The sequence below is a fragment of the Eptesicus fuscus genome, chromosome 2 (assembly GCF_027574615.1).
Source record: "Eptesicus fuscus isolate TK198812 chromosome 2, DD_ASM_mEF_20220401, whole genome shotgun sequence".
NCBI lineage: Eukaryota > Metazoa > Chordata > Mammalia > Chiroptera > Vespertilionidae > Eptesicus > Eptesicus fuscus.
In genome coordinates this window covers 85,840,371-85,863,813 of record NC_072474.1, presented here as the reverse complement: position 1 = coordinate 85,863,813, position 23,443 = coordinate 85,840,371, and the positions used below count along the sequence as shown (strand labels likewise).

Genomic DNA, 23,443 nt, shown 5'->3' with positions numbered 1-23,443 from the left:
AAATGTGTTTGTATCAAGTGTATAATAGTTTATGTATTGTTTAATCTCTGCAGGATCTGTAGTTTGGTCCCTTTTTGGTTCTAATATTGTTTATGTGGCCTCTTTTTTGTAATCTCGTCAGATTGTTGTTTTATTTGTCTAGTATTCAAAAACCAACTTTCTGCTTTTTTAATTGCGTGGTAGTTTTCTGTTTATTTGATTTCTACTTTTTATTATCTCCCTTCTGTTAGATTATTCTGTGCTTTTCTAAGTTCTTACCATATTAATTTTCCATATATATATATATTTTTAAGTTTACTTTCATTATTGACAGTACTACAAATGTCCCTCATTTTCCTCTTTCTTTGCCCAACCTGTTCCCTGCCCACCTTTAGCACACTGTTGTATGTGACCATGGATTATGCACCATCTTTTCTGATGTAGTTTTTTTTAAAGATTAAATTTCCCTCCAGGACAGTTTTCATCTCTCTCTTTATATATATATATTTTTTTTTACTGATTTTGGGAAGGGAGAGGGAGAGAGAGAGATTGAAACATCAATGATGACAGAGAATCATTGATCGGCTGCCTCCTGCACTCCCCACTCTGGGGACTGAGCCCACAATCCGTGCATGTGCCTGACCGGGAATTGAACATTTAATATTTTTTTCTTATTTTTTCCTTTGCTGTTAACCATTTTGTGTTTTTATGTCTTATGTTCAGAATATAATAGGAATTATTCAAAGTACAAATCAAAAATCTCTGTTATATAACTGATGAATTCAGTGCCTTTTATATTGTGCTGATTATTGAGCTAATAAACTTGTCTATCAACCCCTGTATTTTCCAAATCTTTTTTAATTGGCAGATTTTAAAATATTCTGTTTTTCCCTATATTGTTTTGAAATTATACATTGTTGTGTGTGTGTGTGTGTGTGTGTGTGTGTGTGTGTGTGTGTTTACTCTTAAAATGCATTGTACATCTATCTTTTGGTGAACTCTGTTGATTATAACATTTGTTCTTTTTGTTTATCTATGAATGCCTTTGTTTTTTTCTTATTTTTAAAATATAATTTGTTGACTACATGTTCCTAGGTTGACTACCATTTTCTCTCAATACTTTGAAGATGTCCTAATTTATTCTAGTTTACATTTTTTATAAGGGGAATTTTGTGGTGTATCCATTTCTGGTTCCTATTCACCTTGCAAAATGATTATGTTAAGTTTTTAAGGTTTGTTTCTTCATATTCCCTCATTCAGGGTATTCTCGCTATGTCATTTATCTTTTCTAGTTACAAAATAAGTTTGCATTATAATCTTATGAAGCACTTTTGGTGGGAGTTTTGTCTTTATTTTCTAGTACTTTTTGTTTTTTCTCTTGTTTTTAAGTACCAAAACTTTTGTTTTTAATCTTTATGTTTTGTTTTTTGTGTGTTTTTTCTTTAGTTGCCTTTCCCCACCTTCCTGGTTCTGCTCCTTCATGGCCTAGTCTTGTGGACACCAGCAAGCAATGGGACTATTACTCAAGAAGAGAGAAAGACCGAGACAGAGACCGAGACAGAGACAGAGACCGAGACCGAGATCGTGATCGAGACAGAGAAAGAGAGCGCACCAGAGAGAGGGAGCGAGAGCGTGATCATAGTCCTACACCAAGTGTTTTCAACAGGTTTGTTGAGTGTGCTAGAGTTTGTATACATATATTTAATGTGTACTTGACAATTTGTATTTGATTGTAGGATGGAAAATCCGATTTAGTTGGGAAAGCATTGCTCAAAGGGTATTTAGGATAACCACTTTAAAAGCATCAAGGCTATTTAATTCATAGGGAGTCTCATTAACTAAAGCAATAGTCTTCAAATTTGTTTGTTCTCTCTTAAAAGAATTTTGAAAACTTTGTGCCCCCTCACATATCTTGCCATCTAAAATGTGTTTTTCTTTTTTTTAAAAAAATATATTTTTATTGATTTGGGATAGGAAGGTAGAGGGAGAGAGAGATAGAAACATCGACGATGGGAGAGATTAATGGATCAGTTGCCTCCTCCAAGTCCCTCATTGGGGATTGAGCCCACAACCTGGGCATGTGCCCTTAATCGGAATCAAACCTGGGACCTTTCAGTTTGCAGGCTGATGCTCTATCCACTGAGCCAAACCAGCTAGGGCATAAAATTTTTTTTTTTTTCATTTAAATTTTTTAAATACATAGTTGAACAGATTTTTGGGAGGAAGGGAGCAACACAATTCAATCCAATTCATTTAGAAATTAAAGTTTCAGTTTTCTTATTTTCTTGGAAGAATATCAAAAGGGTTTTACCAAGACTTGTCAAAAGACTACCAATTATTTAACTTAATATGCTCAGAGGTTTGGGGAAATTAAACTGCCATTATTACATCTTGGCCAAAACAATCTTTAAAAAAATTAAACACCTTTATGTGTGTTAAATATTTATTTCTAGCAAATTTCCTTTATTCCATTTATGGAAAATAGCTACCATATAACTTAACTGGTAAAAGACAGCTCTCATTGTCAAGTCAGACAGCCAAATCACATCAGTTCTAATTGTAAAAAGTCTGGCTTCATTTGCTGTTCAGTCAAATGAGTTAATCTGTATTCCATGTCTAAGTCTAATAAACAGACTAGCCACAGAGCTTAAAATAAGATGCTGCCTTTCAACACTTTGCTTTTCTTGAAAGGGTTTTTTTTTTTGTTTGTTTGTTTTTAAGCTTTTACTAGTTCAGGGAAAATTCTTATGACTCCCACCACACTACGATATATATGAAGTTAGAACTCCCATTTCTTACTCCATACTTTGTTCTTAAAGGAAAGAAGGAAGATTTTCCTATAAGATAGGAAAACCTGAGGTCCTATAGATGCTTTATGATTCCTTGAATAAGATAATTCTCACTGGCACTAATATTATAAATTAGATCTGTTTGAAGCCATGATGACTTTTTTTTTTTTAATCATGATGACTTATACCATGAGCCAATGTACCATAGTAAAATTGGTGAAAGGAATGCCTTTTTTTTTTGTAAAGGGCAGGAGGGTGATTTCGAGAGAAAAATTTTTTAGCTGGAGAAGTGGCATGATGTTTTACATTAGGCATTTCAGATTTAGGAAAGAGTAAATATGGATGTTGAGGATCTGGAAATTGACTCCCTAAAATGTTCTGTGCTTTTGGAAAGAATTCATATATTGCTGTGGGACTGGCATGAACTGCTGACCTAAAGAATAAGTTTCTAATTCTTCTTACAATCCACAAGTTACAGGTCATGTACTTTTCTGGACTTTAACCCCAGTTCTCTCCCAATCCAGTGCACCACATGTTCTAACTACGCATGACTGATTGCTGTTCTGGGAATCCCTCAAATTTTTATACTTCGTTTGTTCATGTTGTTCCTTACCTCTCTGCCTCACAAACTTATTAATTCTTCAAGGTCCTCTGTGAGCTTCTCTGAACCTGTAGGAATTCATTTTGTTCACATGTTCCCTAAACACTTTGTTTTTCTTGTGTGTGTGTGATTTTTTTTATATCCTCACCCTAGGATATTTTTCCATTGATTTTTAGGGAGAGTGGAAAAGGGAGGGAAAGATAAACATTGATGTGAAAGAAACACATTGATTGGTTGCCTCCTGCATGTGCCCTGTTCAGGGCCCAGTCTGTGGAGGAACCTGCAACTGAGGTACTTGCCCTTGACTGGAATCAAATCTGGGACCCTTTGGTCTGCAGCCCAACGCTCTATCCACTGAGCCAAACCGTGTAGGGCAACTTTGTTTCTTAGTAAGTCTCTTTAAGGGCATTGACCACCATTTTTCCTTTCTGTACCCTCAGTACTTTGTACAGTAATGTCTGGCACATAATGAATATGTCAATGAATAAAATGACATATTTCAGGGAAGGAAGGTGAATACAATAGAGAAAGAACAATTTTGAAAACTGTTGGTGAAACTTAAGTAGAAGCTCTTTATCACAATCACATCATTAATTTGGGCATCTTTCTTATATCAGTCAAGGTACCCTCACAGTGTAGAATGAAAATAACGTTTTTATACCAACTATTTTTAGGGATAAGATAAATGTAAGATACATAGACAATTTTCTGAGTTTGCTGGATGAGATGAAGCAGTATATCAGTTCAGAGTGTGAGGATATACTTGATTCAAGCAGCATTTGTTTTGTTAGTTGTGGCCATCCATCTAATAAAAGGGTAATATGCAAATTGACTGTCACACCAAGACACAAGATGGCCGCCCCCATGTGGTCAAAGATGGCTGCCCCCATGTGGACATAAGATGGCCGCCACAAGATGGCCGCCACAAGATGGCCGCCACAAGATGGCCGCCACAAGATGGCCGCCACAAGATGGCCGCCACAAGATGGCCTGCAAGGGAGGGCAGTTGTGGGAAGTTAGGGATAATCGGGCCAGCAGAGGAGGGCAGTTGGGGGTGACCAGGCTGGCAGAGCAAGGCAGTTGGGGGAGACCAGGCCAGCAAGGGAGGGCAGTTGGGGGGGACCTAGGCCTGCAGGGGAGGGCAGTTGTGGGGGAACAGGCCTGCAGGGGAGGGCAGTTGGGAGCCAGCAGTCCTGGATTGTGAGAGGGATGTCCGACCGTCCATTTATTGGGATCGGGCCTAAACAGGCGGTCGGACATCCCTCAAGGGGTCCCAGATTGGAGAGGGTGCAGGCTGGGCTGAGGGACCCCCCACACTGGTGATCCCCCCTCCCCCATGCATGAATTTCGTGCACTGGGCCTCTAGTCTAATTATATACTTTTTAATCCAAAAGGTTCTTGGGGATTATCTAGTCTAAATTTCTAGTTACCAGGTGAGGAAATGGAAGTGTAAAGAAACATAAGACAATTGTAGAGCCATACTCTCAAAATGTGATTGAGATCGTACTTAAAATCATCTCTAGTCTTGAAATTAGGTAGTTTAAAAATTTTCTCATTTTCCTTATTACTCCCTATGCACTTGATTTCCCCCCTTTTTTAGTGGGGGGGGGGGGTAGAGGGGAGAGTGGCGATTCATTCTTTCATTTATGTAATTGACATTTTCTGAGTCCCTCTTATGTACCAGGCACAGAGCTTTGTGCTGAGGATACAGAATTATTCATACACTGCCCATTTTGATTTAACCATATAAAGTCAAGGTGACTAGGACTGGTTAGTAGTTTAAAACTTTACTTAAAGCAGTGTACAATAAGAAACTGGACAGGATATATTAATCTTTTTCCTTTCTATAGTTACTAATAATATGACTTATGCTTTGTAGGCACATGATAAAATTTTAAGTAAGTAAAGGTACGATACATATGTGTTTGTGTGTGAGTGTGTGTTTTGTGTTTCTGTGGTGGGACATGTACTGTTAACTTAGCCACGTAGGTCAGCATGATTCTGTTAAGTTCAAGAGCATTATTTTCCAGAAAGTTGAATAGTTTCTAATGTAGTTAAAATACTTGAGATAGCACTGTTATCTCTAGAATGTCCATACTCACAAGTTAAGGAGCTTAATGCAAAACTTGATAGGAAAGAAGACTAAAAGAAATGGCTTTGCTAGAGCTTACAAGTTTTCTTTGAATAAACATAAATAATAAAGTTTATAGAATATTTGAGGCTAAATTATCTGATTAAATTTTAAATACAGGCATTACTTAATTTTTATTGAAACTAAAGTGTTAATGGTTAAACCACATTTAATTTTCAGGTTGCTATGCTTTAGGGCATCAGAAGTCAGTGTTTACCTAACTCTGACTAAAAGTTCAAGGCAAAAGGTGGAGGAATTTTGTGTTGTTCTGAATTATCCCAGGACTAAAGTGTTCTCTGGAAAATCCAAGTGAATATAAGTAAAGACCCCCCCCCCCCCCCCCACCACCACCACCTTCTTTTTTTTTTTTTAAAGACATTTTAGTGATACGGCATGTATGTGTTGTGTCATGAATTACAGGGTCATTGGTTTGAAAATTACAAACCAGTTTCAACATCTGGTCTTTAGGCCACTTAATTGTGGGCTAGAATGAAGTCTGTTCGTTCAAGGGTATTTGAATGAACTCTAATGATTTCCAGACCCAGAGAAACTTGTGCAGCAGCTGCTTATCAAAGAAGGGACTAGAAGAAGGGATCTTTATATTTCATGTATGAGACCAAATCTTTTATAATCTGTAGAAAGATTCCCATCATATGGCTGCCTTCAGAATCTTAAAAGGCCTCAAAGCTGTCAAGAATTGGTGTTAGGGTGAGAAGGTTATAGATGACAAATTATGAGATAATTGACTCTGTTTTAATGTAAATCCAGTTGGAATCATTACAAAGACAGCCTCATTTTTAAAGAGGATAATATTTAACTACCATATTCATTTGTCCTGGTGTGGGCTAATTATTCTGCTTCAGAAAAATTAATTAGTATAGGATCGGTCACCTTTACAAAAAAGGTTCTACTTCTGAAAAATTTAGCATTAAATTTACTGAAGATGGTGAGCCTATATATCAGCTGCCATTTATTGAGGGCCTTCTCTTGTACCAAGCACTTACAAATGCTATTGCCAGTTCTACAACAACCCTGAAAGAGATTGTTGCCAATTTTACAGATGAGAAAACGGATGCCTAGGGAGGTTGGTTAACTTACCCTAGGCCACACATTTAGTAAGTAGTAGAATCAGGATGTGATCCTGGGCCTACTCCTACTCCCACTACTCTACACTGTCTGTCAATGGCACATTGCCTTTTAGGTGACATGCTTTCACTTTCCAAATATAAAGTGCATATTTATGGTTAGGAAAAAAAGTACCGTATTTTCTGGCGTATAAGACGACTGGGCGTATAAGACGACTGGGTTAAAAAGTCGTTTTATACGCTGGAAAATACGGTAGTCCAATATATCTAATCCATTATATCTAATCCCATCAATATAGTCCAATATACCGTATTTTCCGGCGTATAAAATGACTTTTTAACCCAGGAAAATCTTATACTCCCAGTCGTCTTATACGCCCAGACGTCTTATATGCCGGAAATACACACACACACACACACACACACACACACACATATATATATAATGTATGTATCTTAATATTTTCTTGTTTGGGGTGGGGGAGGCCTGAAGGGGGTTAATGGGGGGAAAAGGAGGACATATGTAATACTTTCAACAATAAAGATTAAATAAATAAAATGGTTTAAAAATGTAATATATGGAAGCAATAACAGCTTGGTCAGCAATATCTCTTGCATTAGACATAGCACTACAGACAGACTCATTACTTTTGCTAAGAAACCACAGACTGATTGGTTCTTTTATATGGTTTATATGTTCACCTTATTCTGTCTCCTATTGCTCCTACTCAGATCACTCAATTCCTTGATGCTTTAAACATTAATTTAATCATTTGTATATATTTCTAGAAACCAAGACTCTTTAGCACACATAGCTCTAGAACAGGGATCCTCAAACTTTTTAAACGGGGCCAGTTCACTGTCCCTCAGACCGTTGGAGTTAAAAAAAAAAACTATAGTTAAAAAAAAAAACTATGAACAAATTCCTATGCACACTGCACATATCTTATTTTGAAGTAAAAAAACAAAATGGCAAAAACACCCGCATGTGGCCCGCCGGCTGTAGTTTGCGGATGCCTGCTCTAGAAGATATTTTTATTCCTTCTAAGTGAGTTTACCGATATTAGGTTGTGGAAAGTATTGACTTCTGTGCTGAACAAAGAAAAAGAAAAAAAACAAAGGATTAGGAGGAGGATGGAGAGAAGAATGTGAGTGAAGGGAATGAAGAGAAGACTGCACTAGGGAGGTAAAGTAAGACTAGCCATCAGTCTCAGTTTTACCAGTTCATTCTATCCAGAGTCAGAAAATGGAGGTGCAGCTTTAAGTTTATGCATTTGAAGTTAACCATGTGAATCTCTTCTCACCACACACATATGTAGTATTAAGTAATTGGGATGTCAGAATGCAAGTATGTCTATAAGTAGCTTTTTTGCCTGCATTTTGTGTGGATATTGTAGAAGTTGCTTCCCATATGCACCCTGACAGGATCAAACCCACAACCTGGGTATGTGCCCTGACCGGGAATCGAACCCGTGACCTTTCAGTGTATGGGACGAGTCTCCACCCAACTGAGCCACTGGCTAGGGCTGTTCTTCATTTGTGTACCTCTTTGATGAATATACTTTTTTTTTTTAAATGCATTTTATTGATTTTGTACAGAGAAGAGAGGAGAGGGATAGAGAGCTAGAAACATCGATGAGGGAGAAACATCGATCAGCTGCCTCCTGCACACCTCCCACTGGGGATGTGCCCGCAACCAAGGTACATGCCCCTGACTGGAATCGAACCCGGGACCCTTCAGTCCACAGGCTGACGCTCTATCTACTGAGCTAAATCGGTTAGGGCAATGAATATACTCTATGTAGTTGAAGAACCTTTATCTACTTTATACTCTGTAGTCATTGTGAGCCAGATAATTTTAGAATCCTGTGTGCCCAAGATTTTATAAGTAATATAAGAATTTTGGTTTGAGATCTGAAATAGACAAACATGCTTTTAACTCTAAGAGGAGGAAAAGAAAACTGATTAAAATGTAAATGAGTTGCAGCTCCCAATTTTTTGAAGAAAAACAGCGTTGTTTTATAAAATTTCTACCTTATAACAATTATGAAAGCACAGAACAAAACTGGTCCCTTATAACATGATGTGCAGTTTTATATTTGTGTTCTTGTATTAGATGTACTAATTTGGGAATGGCATTATTTCCCTCTCAGTTCAAACATTTTGCATCTATTCTCTATAAGATGCTAACGTAGGGGCTTCTGTTTTGGACTCAGGTCACATCTCTTCTTTTACGGTTTAGAATGAACAGTCCAGTTGTTAATAAAAGTTGTTTCTATTCCAATTTCAGTGATGAAGAACGATACAGATATAGGGAGTATGCAGAAAGAGGCTATGAGCGTCATAGAGCAAGTCGAGAGAAAGAAGAACGACATAGAGAAAGACGACACAGAGAGAAAGAGGAAACCAGACACAAGTCATCTCGAAGGTCTGTTCTTTAATAGTGAATCACTTTGAAGTTGAAAAATTGATTTGACTTCAGAAAGTAAGAGCAAACATCATTTCCCAATAACCAGTAGAGCATATATATTCTAATTGGAAGATTAAGAATAATCTTTTGAAATAGTTGGTTCCTTTTATGCTTCAACAAAGATTTTTAAATCTAACAAGTCTGTATTTAATACCAGTAAACCAAAATTATCATGGAATATGAGAGAATTCAGCTTATTACAATTATCTTGTTGGGAGGGGGGAATTTGGCATATGAACCAGTCTTTAATAGTAAATATTATTAAAGCAGTTTAATCGAAGAAAATTCAGGGCCTTGTAGTCTCAAAAACAACAGTAGCACACACACATGTTAAATTTCAGTGCCTATTACTTACCTAAAACCAACCCTAGAAAGTATTTCTGATTTAGTTTCTCATTTATAATTTGGCTTTCAGAATAAAGTATATGGGCCCTGGAAATCTGGGATGATGTTGGTTAAGATCAGCTTATAATGTAAATATAATCTCAGCATAAAAGTCACCACCCAAAAAAAAAACAACAAAAAACTGGCTAATGGGTTAAATCTTTTAACACCCAGCATTGAGAATTTACCTAGGCAAGTGGATTTTTGTCATCACTTGTGTACTTAACTTAAAAAAAAACGGTGTGTTCTTAAATTTTTTTTTTTTTTAGTAATAGTAGACGTCGCCATGAAAGTGAAGAAGGAGACAGTCACAGGAGACACAAGCACAAAAAATCAAAAAGAAGCAAAGAAGGAAAAGAAGCTGGCAGTGAGCCTGCCCCTGAACAGGAGAGCACCGAAGCTGCACCTGCAGAATAGGCCTGGTATAACCTTTTGTGTATATTAGTCCCAGAAATAGATACTACAAATCTTGTTTATTTTTCTGGATAATGTTTAAGAAATTTACCTTTAATCTTCTGTTAGTATAAAAGCTTTTTCCCCCAAAATAAAAGAGTGAATTTTTCATGTTAAGTTAAAATCTTTGTTTTGTAATATTTAAAAAATAAGATTACAATGATTTTATATCCAAGAAAGTATGTGAGTGAGTCACTCATCAGGGAATTTAAAGAACTGTGTTTAGCTGTGTACATACAAGTATCTGATAAAGGCCAAGGTTCCACCTTGGCCAACATTTCCTTGAGTTAATCAAATATTAGTCTCTCCACGTTTCTCTGCAAAAGGCATCAAAGGGCACCTCTGAATCTTTTGAGAGTAGTCTTTTATCATTACTGCTGTGGCACTGTGGCTTAGCATATTAAAGAACTCATACAGTTTTGATACCACAACTTTTTGATAGCAGGTGTTCAGTGTTCTAAATTGAGTTCATGGTGAAATTGGGGAAATTTTATATGTAAAAGAATGAATCTAAAGGTATTTTGGAGGCCTCTGAAATATTTAAGTGTAGTTTGTAGCAGGCACTGGACACTCATCACAATTTGAATTCCCTCATGGCCGTCTATATGAGGCTGGTTTGGCTTTTCTTGATGATTTTCCCAAGGCTCATTGGTTGAACAGCATGCAGATTTTTTTTATATTGTGAATAAAAAAAGAAGTGACAAGAGATTTAGTTATTTCCTATTAAATCTAAGAAAAAAGTTTATAATCCTCTGAGTAAATAGTCATAATAGAAATGAATTTAGTATCACATACTTAAAGACAACTATAATTTTAAAAAATATTTATTTCTTATTTGATGAAAGAAACATTTTCCAGTAATGCACTTTTAAAATCATTTGGCTGTAAGTTATTTTTAAAATACTCAAATTTTTAATTTTATGATTCGAATTCATTTGAGGGCATACAAACCATTTCAGCTGTTTAAGAGCTTTTTATTAAATAGAAAAATATAAACGTAAACGTAGAGTGATGCAAAATCCACCACATTGAATAAAAACTATTAGTAATATTTGTTTTGAGAATTATATTTTCTGAGGTGTAATTGGCTTTCATTAGATCATAATTTTGCTGATATTAAAGTTCACATTTTTATAATGTATGCTTTAAATACAAAAATTGACAAGATAAATATATTGTTTCAACTTTTGTGATTTTCTATGACCCATCAATTCTATAAAAAAGTGCCAGGCCAAGAAACAATAGTGAGAGTGATTTTCCCTTTAAGTTCTTTTAGCATCCTTGCCAAGCAAGCATGTATCATTCCTGATGTACTTCTACCATTGACAGCAAGAAGAATGTCACCACATCTAAAAAAATAAAACAAGGTATATGATTATTTTGATCATAGCTGAAATTAATTCAAGTTTAATTGGAGGTCCTAATTTTTGCTATATCAATTTTAATTAAATTACTTCTCCCCTCCTCACTTTAAATTCTGCAAACTCTTTAAATTCAGCTTGCATTAGAAGGGATTCATAAGCAAGTTGCTAAATGGGACCAAGTAACTATAATCATTTTGGATTTCTTAGAAATTGCATGCTACATAAATGTGTTTAATTTCTGACCAATATGAAAGGTATAATACATGCCTTTTTTCAAGAAGGGCCATGCTTTTTTTATGCACAAAAATGCATAAAACAAAATATTTGAATATAAATTTTATACATTTTTTTGTTAAAATTGTTGTTATTGTTACCTAATTCTTCCATCATTATATGCTGGTGTTCCTTCAACAATGGATTTGATAAAAAAAGGTTTGTTCCCATTGTATTCTTCATAACCTCCTACAATGCAGAAGCCCAGACTTCCAGCTGTGTTTCTTCTTAATACAACATCTTTGCAGTTATACAGGTACCTGCAATAGAATGTAATCAATATATAAGCAGTTAAGTTGACCTCAGTTAATAATTACTGTATTTTCCGGCGTATAAGACGAGTTTTTAACCCAGGAAAATCTTCTCAAAAGTCGGGGTCATCTTATAGGGCAGGTATATCCCAAACTCTATATTTTAACTGGAAAAGTTGGGGGTCGTCTTATATGCCGGAAAATACGGTACTGTGATTCATCTTCCATTTCCTTTTTTGACATTAGTTTTTAGAATAAATAGCACTAGGTGGGTCTCACTCAAAATTGACCTTTGTACTGTTAGCTTGCTTTTTCTTATTGAACTTCTGTTTTCCATTGTTAAACACACTTTAACAAATGACACCATCTATTTATGTTTTGTTTATGTGTCTCCTGGGAAAGATAATCATTGATTTAATGCCTTAATTTATATTAAAAAGTTGGATATGCATAAATCCTTATTGGTGAACCAAATTCAAGCATACTTATTATGGATGTCATTTTTACTTGTAGGTTTAAAAAATTTTCTTTTTAAATTGATCTGAGAGAAAGAGAGGGAGAATCATCTATTGGTTCCCAACTGCATGCTTCCTCACTGGGGATTGAACCCACAACCTGGGTATGTGCCCTGACTGGGAATCCAACCCACCACCTTCTGGTGTACAGGACAGTGCTCCAACCAACTGAGCCACAAGGCAAAATTCTTTGAATAAATGATTATTCTCAATTAAAAAAAATTCAAACCTACCCTAATTAATGCATTTGTTGAAATTTGGACTTTTGAAAAATATTAGTTTATATGTATGTAGTTCTACGTGTTTAATAAAGATTAGAGACACAAGCAGGCATAAAGTGAATGGAAAATGCAGGCATAAAGTGAATGGAAAATGTATATTTAAAGACTATAAGAATGATTCATAATGGAGTATAGAAAACTGGCAGTAAATGGAACAGCAAGTTATAAAAGGAATGGGAAGGGAAGAAGAGACCAGAGGTCTTCTGTAAATGAGTAGAATTTTCAGCTAAAATAGAAATATAGATTGAAGAAACTATTTCTTTTACTATTCTGTGGTAGTTGGATGAGTGTTAACATAGGTGCAGGCTAATGTGCAAACTGTATTACAATTAGGATAGAAGGTCTATGTCAGGAGCTGGATTTGACTCGAAAATCCCTGAGTCCAGAAACGTTTGAAAAAAATGAATATTTTCATGTTGACAAAAAAAAAAAAAAAAAAAAGATACTGGTTTGTTTATAAGCTGTACCTTAAAATATTAACTGCTTTTTGAAAAACCAATAAAACGTCTCTTGTGAAATGTTTTAAGTGATGATGACATTGGTCAGTAACATTTGTTAAACTAATTTTAAGTCAGCTTTTTTCCTATTTTGAACTCATTCAAGGCTTAATTGAAGAGTTCGCAAAGTATAAAGAGTAGCAAGGAGTTTAGTAATTTTTCTAAATAAGAAAATTATGGTTACCTCAAATAATTTAGACTGTTAAAAGGAGTTGATAAATATGGTGAAGTTGGTTGCTACTGTTTTTTGTTCTTTCACTAGCTGTTCCTTCAAGGACTCCACTTTTCAGTGGACCTCAATATTTCACTGAACCCCCCTATATTACTAAAGTGTGGTTTCCAAAATATGTGCCTTTCAGGGTCTAGAGGCAAAACATTTTTGTCATAATAGCATGATCTTTGCCTTTTCACTCATTTTCTTATGAGCATAAATTTTTTCCAGAGAACACATGATAGGTGATCTGGCAACAGATAGAATGCAGAAGTAGATATGAGTCCACTTATCTTCTATTAAGCCAAATGTTAAAGAGGTTTGCAAAAAAATACACAATGCCGGTCTTCTCACTAACTTTTTAAAATCATGTCTTATGAGAAAAGCAGTATGTTAACATAATGGAGTGGATTATTTTAAATAAGTAAAAAATTCTTTATATTACTTCATAAGGTAAATATCATTAGACATAACCTATATAAACAAAAGTTCTTTAGGATCATCAATACTTTTTAAATCTGTATAGGGGTCTTAAGACAAAAACTTTGGGAATTTCGGCTCTAGATGTGTTTATCAAACTTGGAAGTCCCATTGGTATCTCAGACTCAATATGTTCGAAACAAGTAATATTTCCCTATTCTTCCTTACTGTGATAAAATAATTGATGTCCCCAAGTGGCTACCGTACCCTGGTGTTGTACCCAGTTGTATAACTGTGGTGTCTTCCTATTCTGATTCTGGACTCAGCCGTAAGAGCAGCAGTGGAATTTTTGCCACCACCAGGCAAATCTTAGGTACCTAAGTATGGCCAGCCAAGATCAATCAAGCCTAGCCTGTATCAGCTGAGCCCCTACAGACTTGTGAACTAAATATTACATATGGTTACTTGTTAACAGGTTTTGCAGCATGATTGTGAAAATACATAATTGCTATGCCTACTCCTAATTTAGTTGTATCCCTTCTGCTTTTAAAAGGTTACTAAAGAAGCAATTAGGAAACTTAAAAATATAAATGCAAATTCCATCTTAAAACTCAGTCACTATATATGAAAGAGAACTTCCAAAGGCAGTGAGAGTCAAAGAGGGATGATGGAAGAGTGAATGCCCCTAGCTGAAGAGTGCAGTCCAAGCTGGTAGAGTCCTGGGGGCCATAGTGAGTGGTCCACTGATAGCAAAACACGCATCCACTGGGAACACCAGAAGTAGGCAGGCTGACTGTTAGCAGAGCGTTCCCTGGGCCCAGTGTGGCAGAGAAGAAGGGCATAAGTGAGGTAATAACCCAGACAGACAACCCATATGGACAGAAAGTAGCCTGCCAATGCGGTAGGGTAAAGAATCAGCGGAGACATACTACAAAAGTGGGAAGGTAACTAATAACAGTAACAGACAAAACCCACTCACCAGAAAAATGCTGTAGAAAAATGAAGTTTTAACCACATTACTGCGAATTTAAACTACTTCTGAAATAATTATAAATAAGAGATCAAGGAAGATATGAGAGAATAAACTGACAGAAGAAAGAAGTGAAGAAATAGAAAAACAAAGATATACTATTGAAAAACAAGGGATACGAAGGACAGATTAAAATAAGCAAAGAAAACAATGGAAATAAACAGTTGAAAAGAATTCAAGAGAAAATGAAACACGAGACATCAAATACATATTTGGATTCCCTGAAAAGAAGAACCCAAGTAAGTTATTTTGAACATTAGGTGAAAAGACCAAGCCACACACAGATAGGAAGAAATGCGATCACACTTCTCTACCCCACAGTTAACAGTGATGCGGTGCCTACAAAGTCAGAGTGTGATCGATAATATATCCAGGCAAACTGCCATCTGGTTGTACAAGCGCACTTTACTAGAACCAGTTCCTATTGTAGGAGCTGTCACTGTACAGTCTGAATTTTTATTGTATTATTTTTGATATCTACTGATATGATACCTAGCGTATAAGATTTTTAAAAAAATCAGTACATAATAGTGTGTATGATACTACTATGTGTGTGTACAGAGATAATCTGCTTTTGCAAATAAATAACCATGCCCATTCCTTTTACATTTTGTCCATGGCTACTTTCATGCTAACACAGGACTGAATAGTTGCAACAGAGACAGTATGACCCACAAAGCCTAAACTCTGACCCTTTTCAGAAAAAGTTTGCCATCCCCTGACACAGATACTCCCTGGACAAATACACGAGGGATTGGTGACAGAGATTATGATCTGAGGGGACTGGGGTGGGAGATACAACCTTTCACTCTATACCCATTGGTGCCCTCTGAGATTTGTACTGTGCTAATTAAATTACTACTAGGTGAGAAGAGAGATGGAGGAAGGTAAGCATTGCCAGGGTGACTGAAAATCAGTGGTGTCTACTGGCACTATTTTCATTTTCTTTTCAAGGAAATGAGCAAAATCCACACTATTGTGGCAAGAGCATACAGGTGCCCACCCACGGCCACGTAAAAGGGGGAAAGAAAGCCATTCACTTGGTCGAATTTGGAGTAAAAAGTTCCTCACATTTGTCCCATCTTACCTGAATCTTGATTATATAACAGAATAGCTTTGAAGCACAAAAAATGATCTATAATAGAATGCAGTTTCAAAAAGATATTTTTAAACAATAGAAGTAATATCCTCTTCCACTTAGGTTCAATTCTAAATGTTTAAAGTTTTTAAGCTGCCTCAATGCTCAGCTGTTTAAAAATGTACTCATTTAAAATTTATCAATTACTAAAGGCTCAAAAAGGAATCGAGGACAGTTTGTATTTGAGTCAGGGATGTTTTATAAACCTCATTAAAAAAAAAAAAAAAAAAAGACCTATCTCCACCCTCAAGAAAAATGTACTAAAACCAAACATCCTGCTCTCGTTCATTTAATTCTAGCCAGCATATCATCTTCAGTGACTCCAATATTTAACGTTTAAATCATGCATTTGGAATTTGTAAGAATCTTCTGAAGGCCAAGAGTTAATGTTTGTGATGCAGATGAAGAAAATCCAATTTATCTGCCCTCTGAATATTTAATTTGTTTACAGCCACTTAGCAAGGCTACCCCCAAATCCTTTCCTGAAGTGTCTGTATGAGCCAATTAAACAGCTATATACTGTTAAGATTCTAGTTGCAACTCATTAAAGTGACAAGTCAGCTGCTTCCTAAAGTTATGTGCAAGAACTCACAAGAGTAGGTACTAAGGAGAGAAGATGAGAGATGCGTTCTCAACACATGCATAAGCATAGGTGAAGGCAAAGGGTTCTGCGTCGCTTTAGGTTTAGCCTGGGCCACCCGACGGCTCGAGGTAAAACCATAGATGCGAGTCATCCTCCAGGCACGATCCTAGGGCTGCCCCTACTTGAGTGAACACCCTGGATTTCAGCATCCTCTCCCTATCCGCTGAGCTCCCTGTTGCAAGAAAACTGAAACGACTTTACGTGGCAGACCTGTGAGCGCCTCATGATGAATGCCTAATGTTTCCACATCCAGGCTTTTGTCCCTGCCCTATGATTTCTGCATGCATTTTCAGTTACAATTATTTCAAATAGCCCCACAACCAAGCCAGGGATTCATTAAGATGCTAGTGCCATGAGTCAGCCCAAGAAAGTGAAAGAATGGTAAAAAAAAAAAAAAAAAAAAAAAAGACCTATCTCCACCCTCAAGAGAAATGTAAAAAAAAAAAAAAGACCTATCTCCACCCTAAAAAAAATATATAGTTGTTTCCTCCCACACCTTCCCAAGGATGTCACATTGGGACTCACCGTGGTAATTCCAGCCACATGACCCAGGAGGGGGACCAGTCACTGGGCGGGGCCATGTTGTGGTTGGAGTCCAGGGCTGCTGGGCTGTTGCATTCTTCCTGGGACTCACATTGTTTGACTTCCAAAGCTTTAAGAACCATCAAGGAGGATGTGCTTTTCAATAATGCAACGGCCTTGTTCCGGCTGACCTCTGTTAGTTCAACCCCATTCACATTCAACAAAATGTCACCTGGTGGTCAGAGAAGCAGAAGCCATCCTTAGTGCAATAGGACCTTCTGCTTACAGTGCAAAGGAACAGGGACTGACTGATGGATGCGGTGAAGTAGTGAGGGTGGGGTGCATGTCAGCCTCTTGCATTGACATGAGGCTGGATTCTCATATAGCAAATGGTGAATTGTGTGCATTCTGCAAGGCATTGTTTAGAGGTTTCTAAAGCATACCCATTGGTGTTTGGCTCTTGTCATTAAAAAAAAAAAACAACAAAAAAGGAGGAATAGCCTCATTTACCATTTAATCAAAGAAAATCTACATTTTCACTCCTTTTTTGTTTTATGTTTTTAGCACAAAGGGAGAGCACTTGGCAAAAGCTTTCAGCACCTGCACAGAGCCTAGCCTAGTGTATGATAGGCACCTAATACACATGATTTGAATGAATAAGGAACTACCCCTGAGAGTATCTGGCATGGAGTCTACAGCAGTTAAGAAAAATGGGCCCTGGAACTGTGTTCTCAAAGAGGTGGAAAGAAGAGTTAACATTTCTATTGATTGCACAGGTGCTAAGAACTAGCATTGGCTAAGCACCTACTGTGTGCTGGACCATTTCCATACATATCCTAGTATCTGTTCATGTTCTCTCACAAGTCACTTCCTGGTTGACCTCATTATTCTGCACCCAGGTGCTTGGATAAAAAAGAAAAGCAAGAGAAACTAAGATACATACATCCCCTGCCTCCATTTTCTGTTCTTTTATCTCCTGATCTTTCTGCCTCCTTTGAATAGCTTTTTTATATAGAATAACCACAGCAAGAGTAAAAAAGAGGGGAAAGATGGGAAAGGCCTTGAGTCCTTCCTGACCCGAAATAAACATCGTTAGGTTGGCTGACTGAATCCCTTAACATGCCATCCCCCCTGGCTCCATAGACTGAGCAACTGTACTTCAGAAACTTTACATTTTATCTCTTGAATCTGAATCCTTAAATAACATAATTGCCCAACCATTTGAGTTACCCCTTCATGTGAATAGACGATATTATTAAGGATACGCATTTGACATCTTCATTTCAGAAGTCCAGGACACACAAGATTAAAGTAACAAAACACTTTTCACCAGTGGGGAAGTACCTATGGTATGGTACTTACACTTAATATTCAATCAAAGTCTATCCAATTACTTCCCCTATACAGCTCATAAAATTGAATAATTCATGAATAGTTTCATCACCGGATAAATCCAGCAAAGGATCACTTAGAATAAATGGAACAAAATTATGCCATTTAACCAAGGCAACTTGCTCGGAACTAGCATTTTCCTATTAATTCTTGGCATAGTTTGCAGTACTTGCTTTACTAGCAAGCAAGGTGGCGCCCACATCAATCCACTTGAACTAAGGAGGGTTGAAACCCAGTCTGGCAACTACACTCAAACTATTCATGGTCAATGGGTAACAGATGTCCCGGCCAGATCACCCTCACATTTGCTTGTTAAATCTGGAAACAGTTACCTAACCTAGCAAGCTGCTAATTCCTCTTAACACTGCTGCCCCAGAACCTTAAGTTTCTTTACTTTTTACCTGTTTTTATTCTTCCATCTCTGCTTATGACTCCTCCAGGTTCAACACTGATGACGTAGATAGGCAAATCCCACTCACTGTGTGATGCTCCCCCTGAAACAGTCATCCCAAGAGATTCGCTGGGGTCTTTTCGGACACTGACCACCTTCTCATGACAAGTGACTGCAAGAGGGAGGTGCTAAAGGCACAGACAGAAAAACATGGGTTTGCATTTCCTACATACAAAATGGCACACATATATGATAGTGGTGTTTGGTCTCAGAGAAAGACACACATAGAGAGAACCCTTGTTTTGCCACCCTCTCCCCCAGCCCCTAGGGCAGAGTTATATTATCCCAAATTCTATAGGCTGATTCAGAGGAAGTTTATATTTCAGTAAAAATTGACCAATAAAAATGGAAGGAACTGTACCCCAAAATTTTCAAGTGATTCATTCCTGATAGTCGAGTCAACGTTTTGGAAATAACTAATTTCATTCATGAATATCAGGATTTTTTTCTAAGTTACAAAAGTAACCATATTTTAAGTAATAGTGCCAGTTAACTTTATGCAGGTAATCAATTATAGAAATTCTAAAAAAAAAATGGATTTCATATATGACTCTTAAAAATTCACCAATATCTAAGTTTCTCCCAGTTAGCATCTTTACGCTTTAGTATTTCTAAATATGCAGTCAGTTGTACTTTTTCATTTTGTTACATAATATATATATATATATATATATATATATATATATATAATATAAACATACAAATATAGTATACACAATTGTATAGTATACACTGGATAAATTTTTGAAAAGCAAATTAAGAGAACTTATTTTGATTTAATAGCACTAGACAAAAACCATGCAAAGCTATATTCAGCATTATCTTGAAGCAATAATGTAGAGAAGGTCAAGGGCACTGCTTATCAATGAATACATATCAATGTATATTTTTTCAAAAATGTATTCTCCTCCCTGCTGGTGCAGTGATCTAGGCAGCGGTCACCAACCGGTGGCCCGTGAGATCCGAAAGGTTGGAGACCGCTGAATTTTAGGGGACTAAGACTGTGGACATGTGCACTGCAAATAAATATAACACTTGGTCAAACCTCAAAGAAGTATCTGGCTCAAAGCATAGCTATAGTTACACCTAAGGAAGGAACATTTAAAAGCACATCTAATTAAAAAAAAAAAATCAAGGTACAAAAAAAGTGTAAGTGTGCTAGCTCTTTTAAAAAAAAAATGATTTGTATTACTATTTGAATTTCTGTAAAGAAACTGGGAGAAAAATTGGTTTCCTGGGGGTAGGTGGAACAGGGACTTCTTAACATATCCTTTCCATTTTAAACCTATATATATATTATCTATTCAGCAAATCAAATGAATTCTAATTAAACATCTACAAATTGGGTGGGTGACATCATATAGAACTATTTTACCTGCAAGCACAGGGTCAATTTTAAATGCCTCATTAGGAAGCAAGATAAGCCTAGGCTTTTGTGTGCATTTATTATCTTATGATTTCCTGCAGTTTTAAGTTAGCCATGTCTCTTAATGGCCTTATTGCATACAGTAATGGCCTATTACTATACCCCTAGCGTTGACCATAGTAGCATTTAGCACATTGAAGATGGTTTTAAGTACATGTTTGCTGAATAAATGGATGAATATATTGCAAATTGCCACAAATTGTTTTTGGTAGTAATAGAATAGTAAATCAGAAATTGAATAATTATGGCAAGGTATATATTATAATTAGTACTTGTAAGGTCTGGATTGTGTTTATATAAACCCCAGAACCTTGAAGATAATGGTTATCAGATGAGGGTTATAAAACTGAAATAAGACTTTATTCAGATAAAAGTTTCAAAATAAGGACTAGTAATAGTCCTAGCACTTCGGCTAAGGCCAAGGAATAGACTTAGAGGGGCTCTCAAGATCCATTCTCAGCACATGACCTTTCCCTTCTGAAAAGCAATTAGATGCTGGATGTCTCTTCCTTTAATTAGAAGCATCTCTCAAAAGAAACCCACTTGGAGATGCAGGCAGTTCTGAAATGCCTCCAACGTGGCAAGAATTCTAAACCCAGAGACTCCCACTGGCTGCCCTGCTGCTTCAGCTCATTCCTGGGGATATTCATAAAGCATTTATTTACTCCTGATGCTCACAAAGAAGGGCTTCATTTCATTATTTCCACATGTGGGACAGGGGTATCGTAAGGGTAGCTGATCAATCTCCCAAGGTGATGTCTAAAACACAGTCTGGAATATTCTGAGAAACAAGGATATCTCACACACACATACCTCACACACTATCTCATTCTTGAACAGCTGCCTAATACTTCGTGTGGATGTGTTATATTCCCCAGTGATGACAGGCTGTTTGCAGTCTTCTGCAAAATTAAACAGGGACACTGCAAACATCTTAGACTCACATATCTTGTGCACTTGTGTAACTATTTCTTTAGGCTAATGTTCTAGTATTACAATGGAAAAATCAAAGAGCCTAGAAATTTTACATTTCAATAGATATTGATTGATAAATTACCTTTGAAATGGTTTCTATCATTTATTATCTCTCCAAGACATTGTGAAAATACTGATTTATCACAATTGTGCCAATACTAGGTTTTATCCATCTTTACCAATATTTTCCCAGGTGAAAACAAATATTCCAATAACTTAATTGCCTTTCTTTGTAGTAAGTTTGAACATCTTTTATTGATATTTGGGTTTTTAACAGTAATTAGCTTATGAGATTTGTGATAATGTGATCACTCAAGCTCCTTCTAGCTACATCTATGAAATGGGTAAGAATGCCCATGTACAGCAAACCTATGGCTAAAAGTTATATAACCAAATGGAAAATAGGACTTTTTGTTTTTTTTAAAAAAGGTGTTATAAAATTCATTTGAAAGTAGCAAAATTCCAAATCTTACAAAATATTCCCAGAAGTTACATTGGCTTCACTCCTGCCACTCCAGTTAATAGGAATTTGTGAGGCTTTAATATTTGTTGTGAATAAATATTGCTGGAATAATGTGCAGATTGGCTAGCTACACATCTTTGGGAAAAGGAAGGAAATACCTATTTGTTTCCTACTTAGGGAGGTCCAGGTAGGCAAACCAAGACTTTTTAAAAAACCAGGTAAGTGAAACAGGTGTCAGGAGGAAAATTGGGACCTGCAACCCAGGATGTCTGATTCTAAATCCATGCTCCTCACTATCCCATTTTGCTTTTAGAGGGAACACTGAAACACATGATCTAAATAAACTTATCAATGTTCAGGCATCTGTCAGAAAAACACATGAAAGAACTAATCACCCAATTTTTCCAGAGGGAGTTTAACTAGCTCATTGACTACAGAACTCAACCCAAATCAAATTGTATCAAATAAATCACATGACCCATGTTTTGGTTGCAGAAAGCTATGTCCTCCCGGCTGTAGAGGTGTGTCATTTATGCTTTTACATACAAGTTCCTGGAGATCAGAACCTCCTTTCACTTCTTTGGTGCCTCCCAAACAGCCTTTCTGCACTGAGCAACTACAGGCTAAACAGCCATGACTGGACTACCTCAGATAAGAAATGTGTCCATGTGTCCTGTGTCTCCCACATACTTGCTTTACCCACAGGAGAGACACGCCTGTGTTAGGAATGGAAAAGCCCAGTGCTCCCTGAACCCTCCGTACCCAGACTTGCCTAACTGGTGGGGAGAGGAGAGTTAAATACAACAGAGATCTTCTTCCCCCCACCCCCCTCCGTTTTCTTCCCCACACCCCTTCCCTACTTTGGAGACTTGAGGGTGCTCCCTAATGTTTAAAACATGATTTATGATAAAACAGTTTAAGCTGATTAAAACATGTCAGGGCCACCAGTGTACTATCACTCAGCTATAAAATTACATAATAGATTATTTGCTTTGGGTTTTTAACCCTTTGCACTCGCTTGCTTTTTTCTCGATTCCTTTATTCTAATGCTAACCGTGTCGAGTCACACTCGACATCCGAGTGCAAAAGGTTAAAAAGCATTTTAGACATATTAAAAAATGCATAAAGATGAACATAACCTGCCCATATACCTTGCAACCCAGTGTCAGACATACATGTCCCATGTACAGCTGAGGTGCCTCTCTGACTTCCCTCTGGTCACATTCCCCTTCCTCTCTCAGAGGTAACCACACTCCTAAACTTGATGCCTATTGTTTTAACTTTTGAATTCATTAAAAACTTTTCTGTCTCACAAATCTTGGCTTGTCTTCTTTGGTATTTCTTTGGGTAATTTCACTTCCTGCTTTCAAAAAGCCATGTTGTTTCCTAAACAAAATACAACTTTAGTAGGATCATAAAAAACTAAACCATCAAAGAGCCATCTATGTCTTCATTGCATTTTTAAACATGCCCCTTCTAATGTGTGCGTGAGAGCATTTCAGAAGGCAGGGAGAACTATAAATTAAAATGAAAATAATTACAATTTCTACTGGGCCAGTTTGTTCTGCATGTTTTCCAGGAATTGAACATAAGAGAGGGTTTCAGCAAAAATTTGATCAGACCCTCCTGGCTCTTTCCATGATTCATTATGGTTAGGTAGAAGGGGTTCTAAAACCACAGGGCTGGTGGAAGCTTCATT

The 23,443-nt window shown here is 36.7% G+C and overlaps 2 protein-coding genes across 10 annotated transcripts in view; one reads left to right on the top strand and one right to left on the bottom strand.

Moving 5' to 3' along the window:
- Nucleotides 1–11,636, top strand: part of FIP1L1 (factor interacting with PAPOLA and CPSF1) — an 80,909-nt gene extending 69,273 nt beyond the window's left edge. For 8 of the 9 annotated variants that reach the window (XM_054729022.1, XM_028143804.2, XM_054729009.1 and 5 more), the window contains 3 exons: nucleotides 1,426–1,645; nucleotides 8,876–9,013; nucleotides 9,709–10,009. In XM_054729022.1, the coding sequence (XP_054584997.1) occupies nucleotides 1,426–1,645; nucleotides 8,876–9,013; nucleotides 9,709–9,856 (506 nt within the window). In that variant the 3' untranslated portion in view covers nucleotides 9,857–10,009. Of the gene's footprint in view, nucleotides 1–1,425; nucleotides 1,646–8,875; nucleotides 9,014–9,708; nucleotides 10,010–11,159 lie in introns of those variants that run through there. The other variant, XM_054728992.1, reaches the window with a different exon arrangement.
- LNX1 (ligand of numb-protein X 1) overlaps nucleotides 10,707–23,443 on the bottom strand; it is a 110,043-nt gene continuing 97,306 nt past the window's right edge. The window contains exons 8-11 of the mRNA XM_008140311.3: nucleotides 18,831–19,008; nucleotides 17,041–17,269; nucleotides 11,631–11,789; nucleotides 10,707–11,241 (exon numbers count right to left, since the gene is read on the bottom strand). Of these exons, the coding sequence (XP_008138533.1) occupies nucleotides 11,106–11,241; nucleotides 11,631–11,789; nucleotides 17,041–17,269; nucleotides 18,831–19,008 (702 nt within the window). The 3' untranslated portion in view covers nucleotides 10,707–11,105. The remainder of the gene's footprint in view (nucleotides 11,242–11,630; nucleotides 11,790–17,040; nucleotides 17,270–18,830; nucleotides 19,009–23,443) is intronic.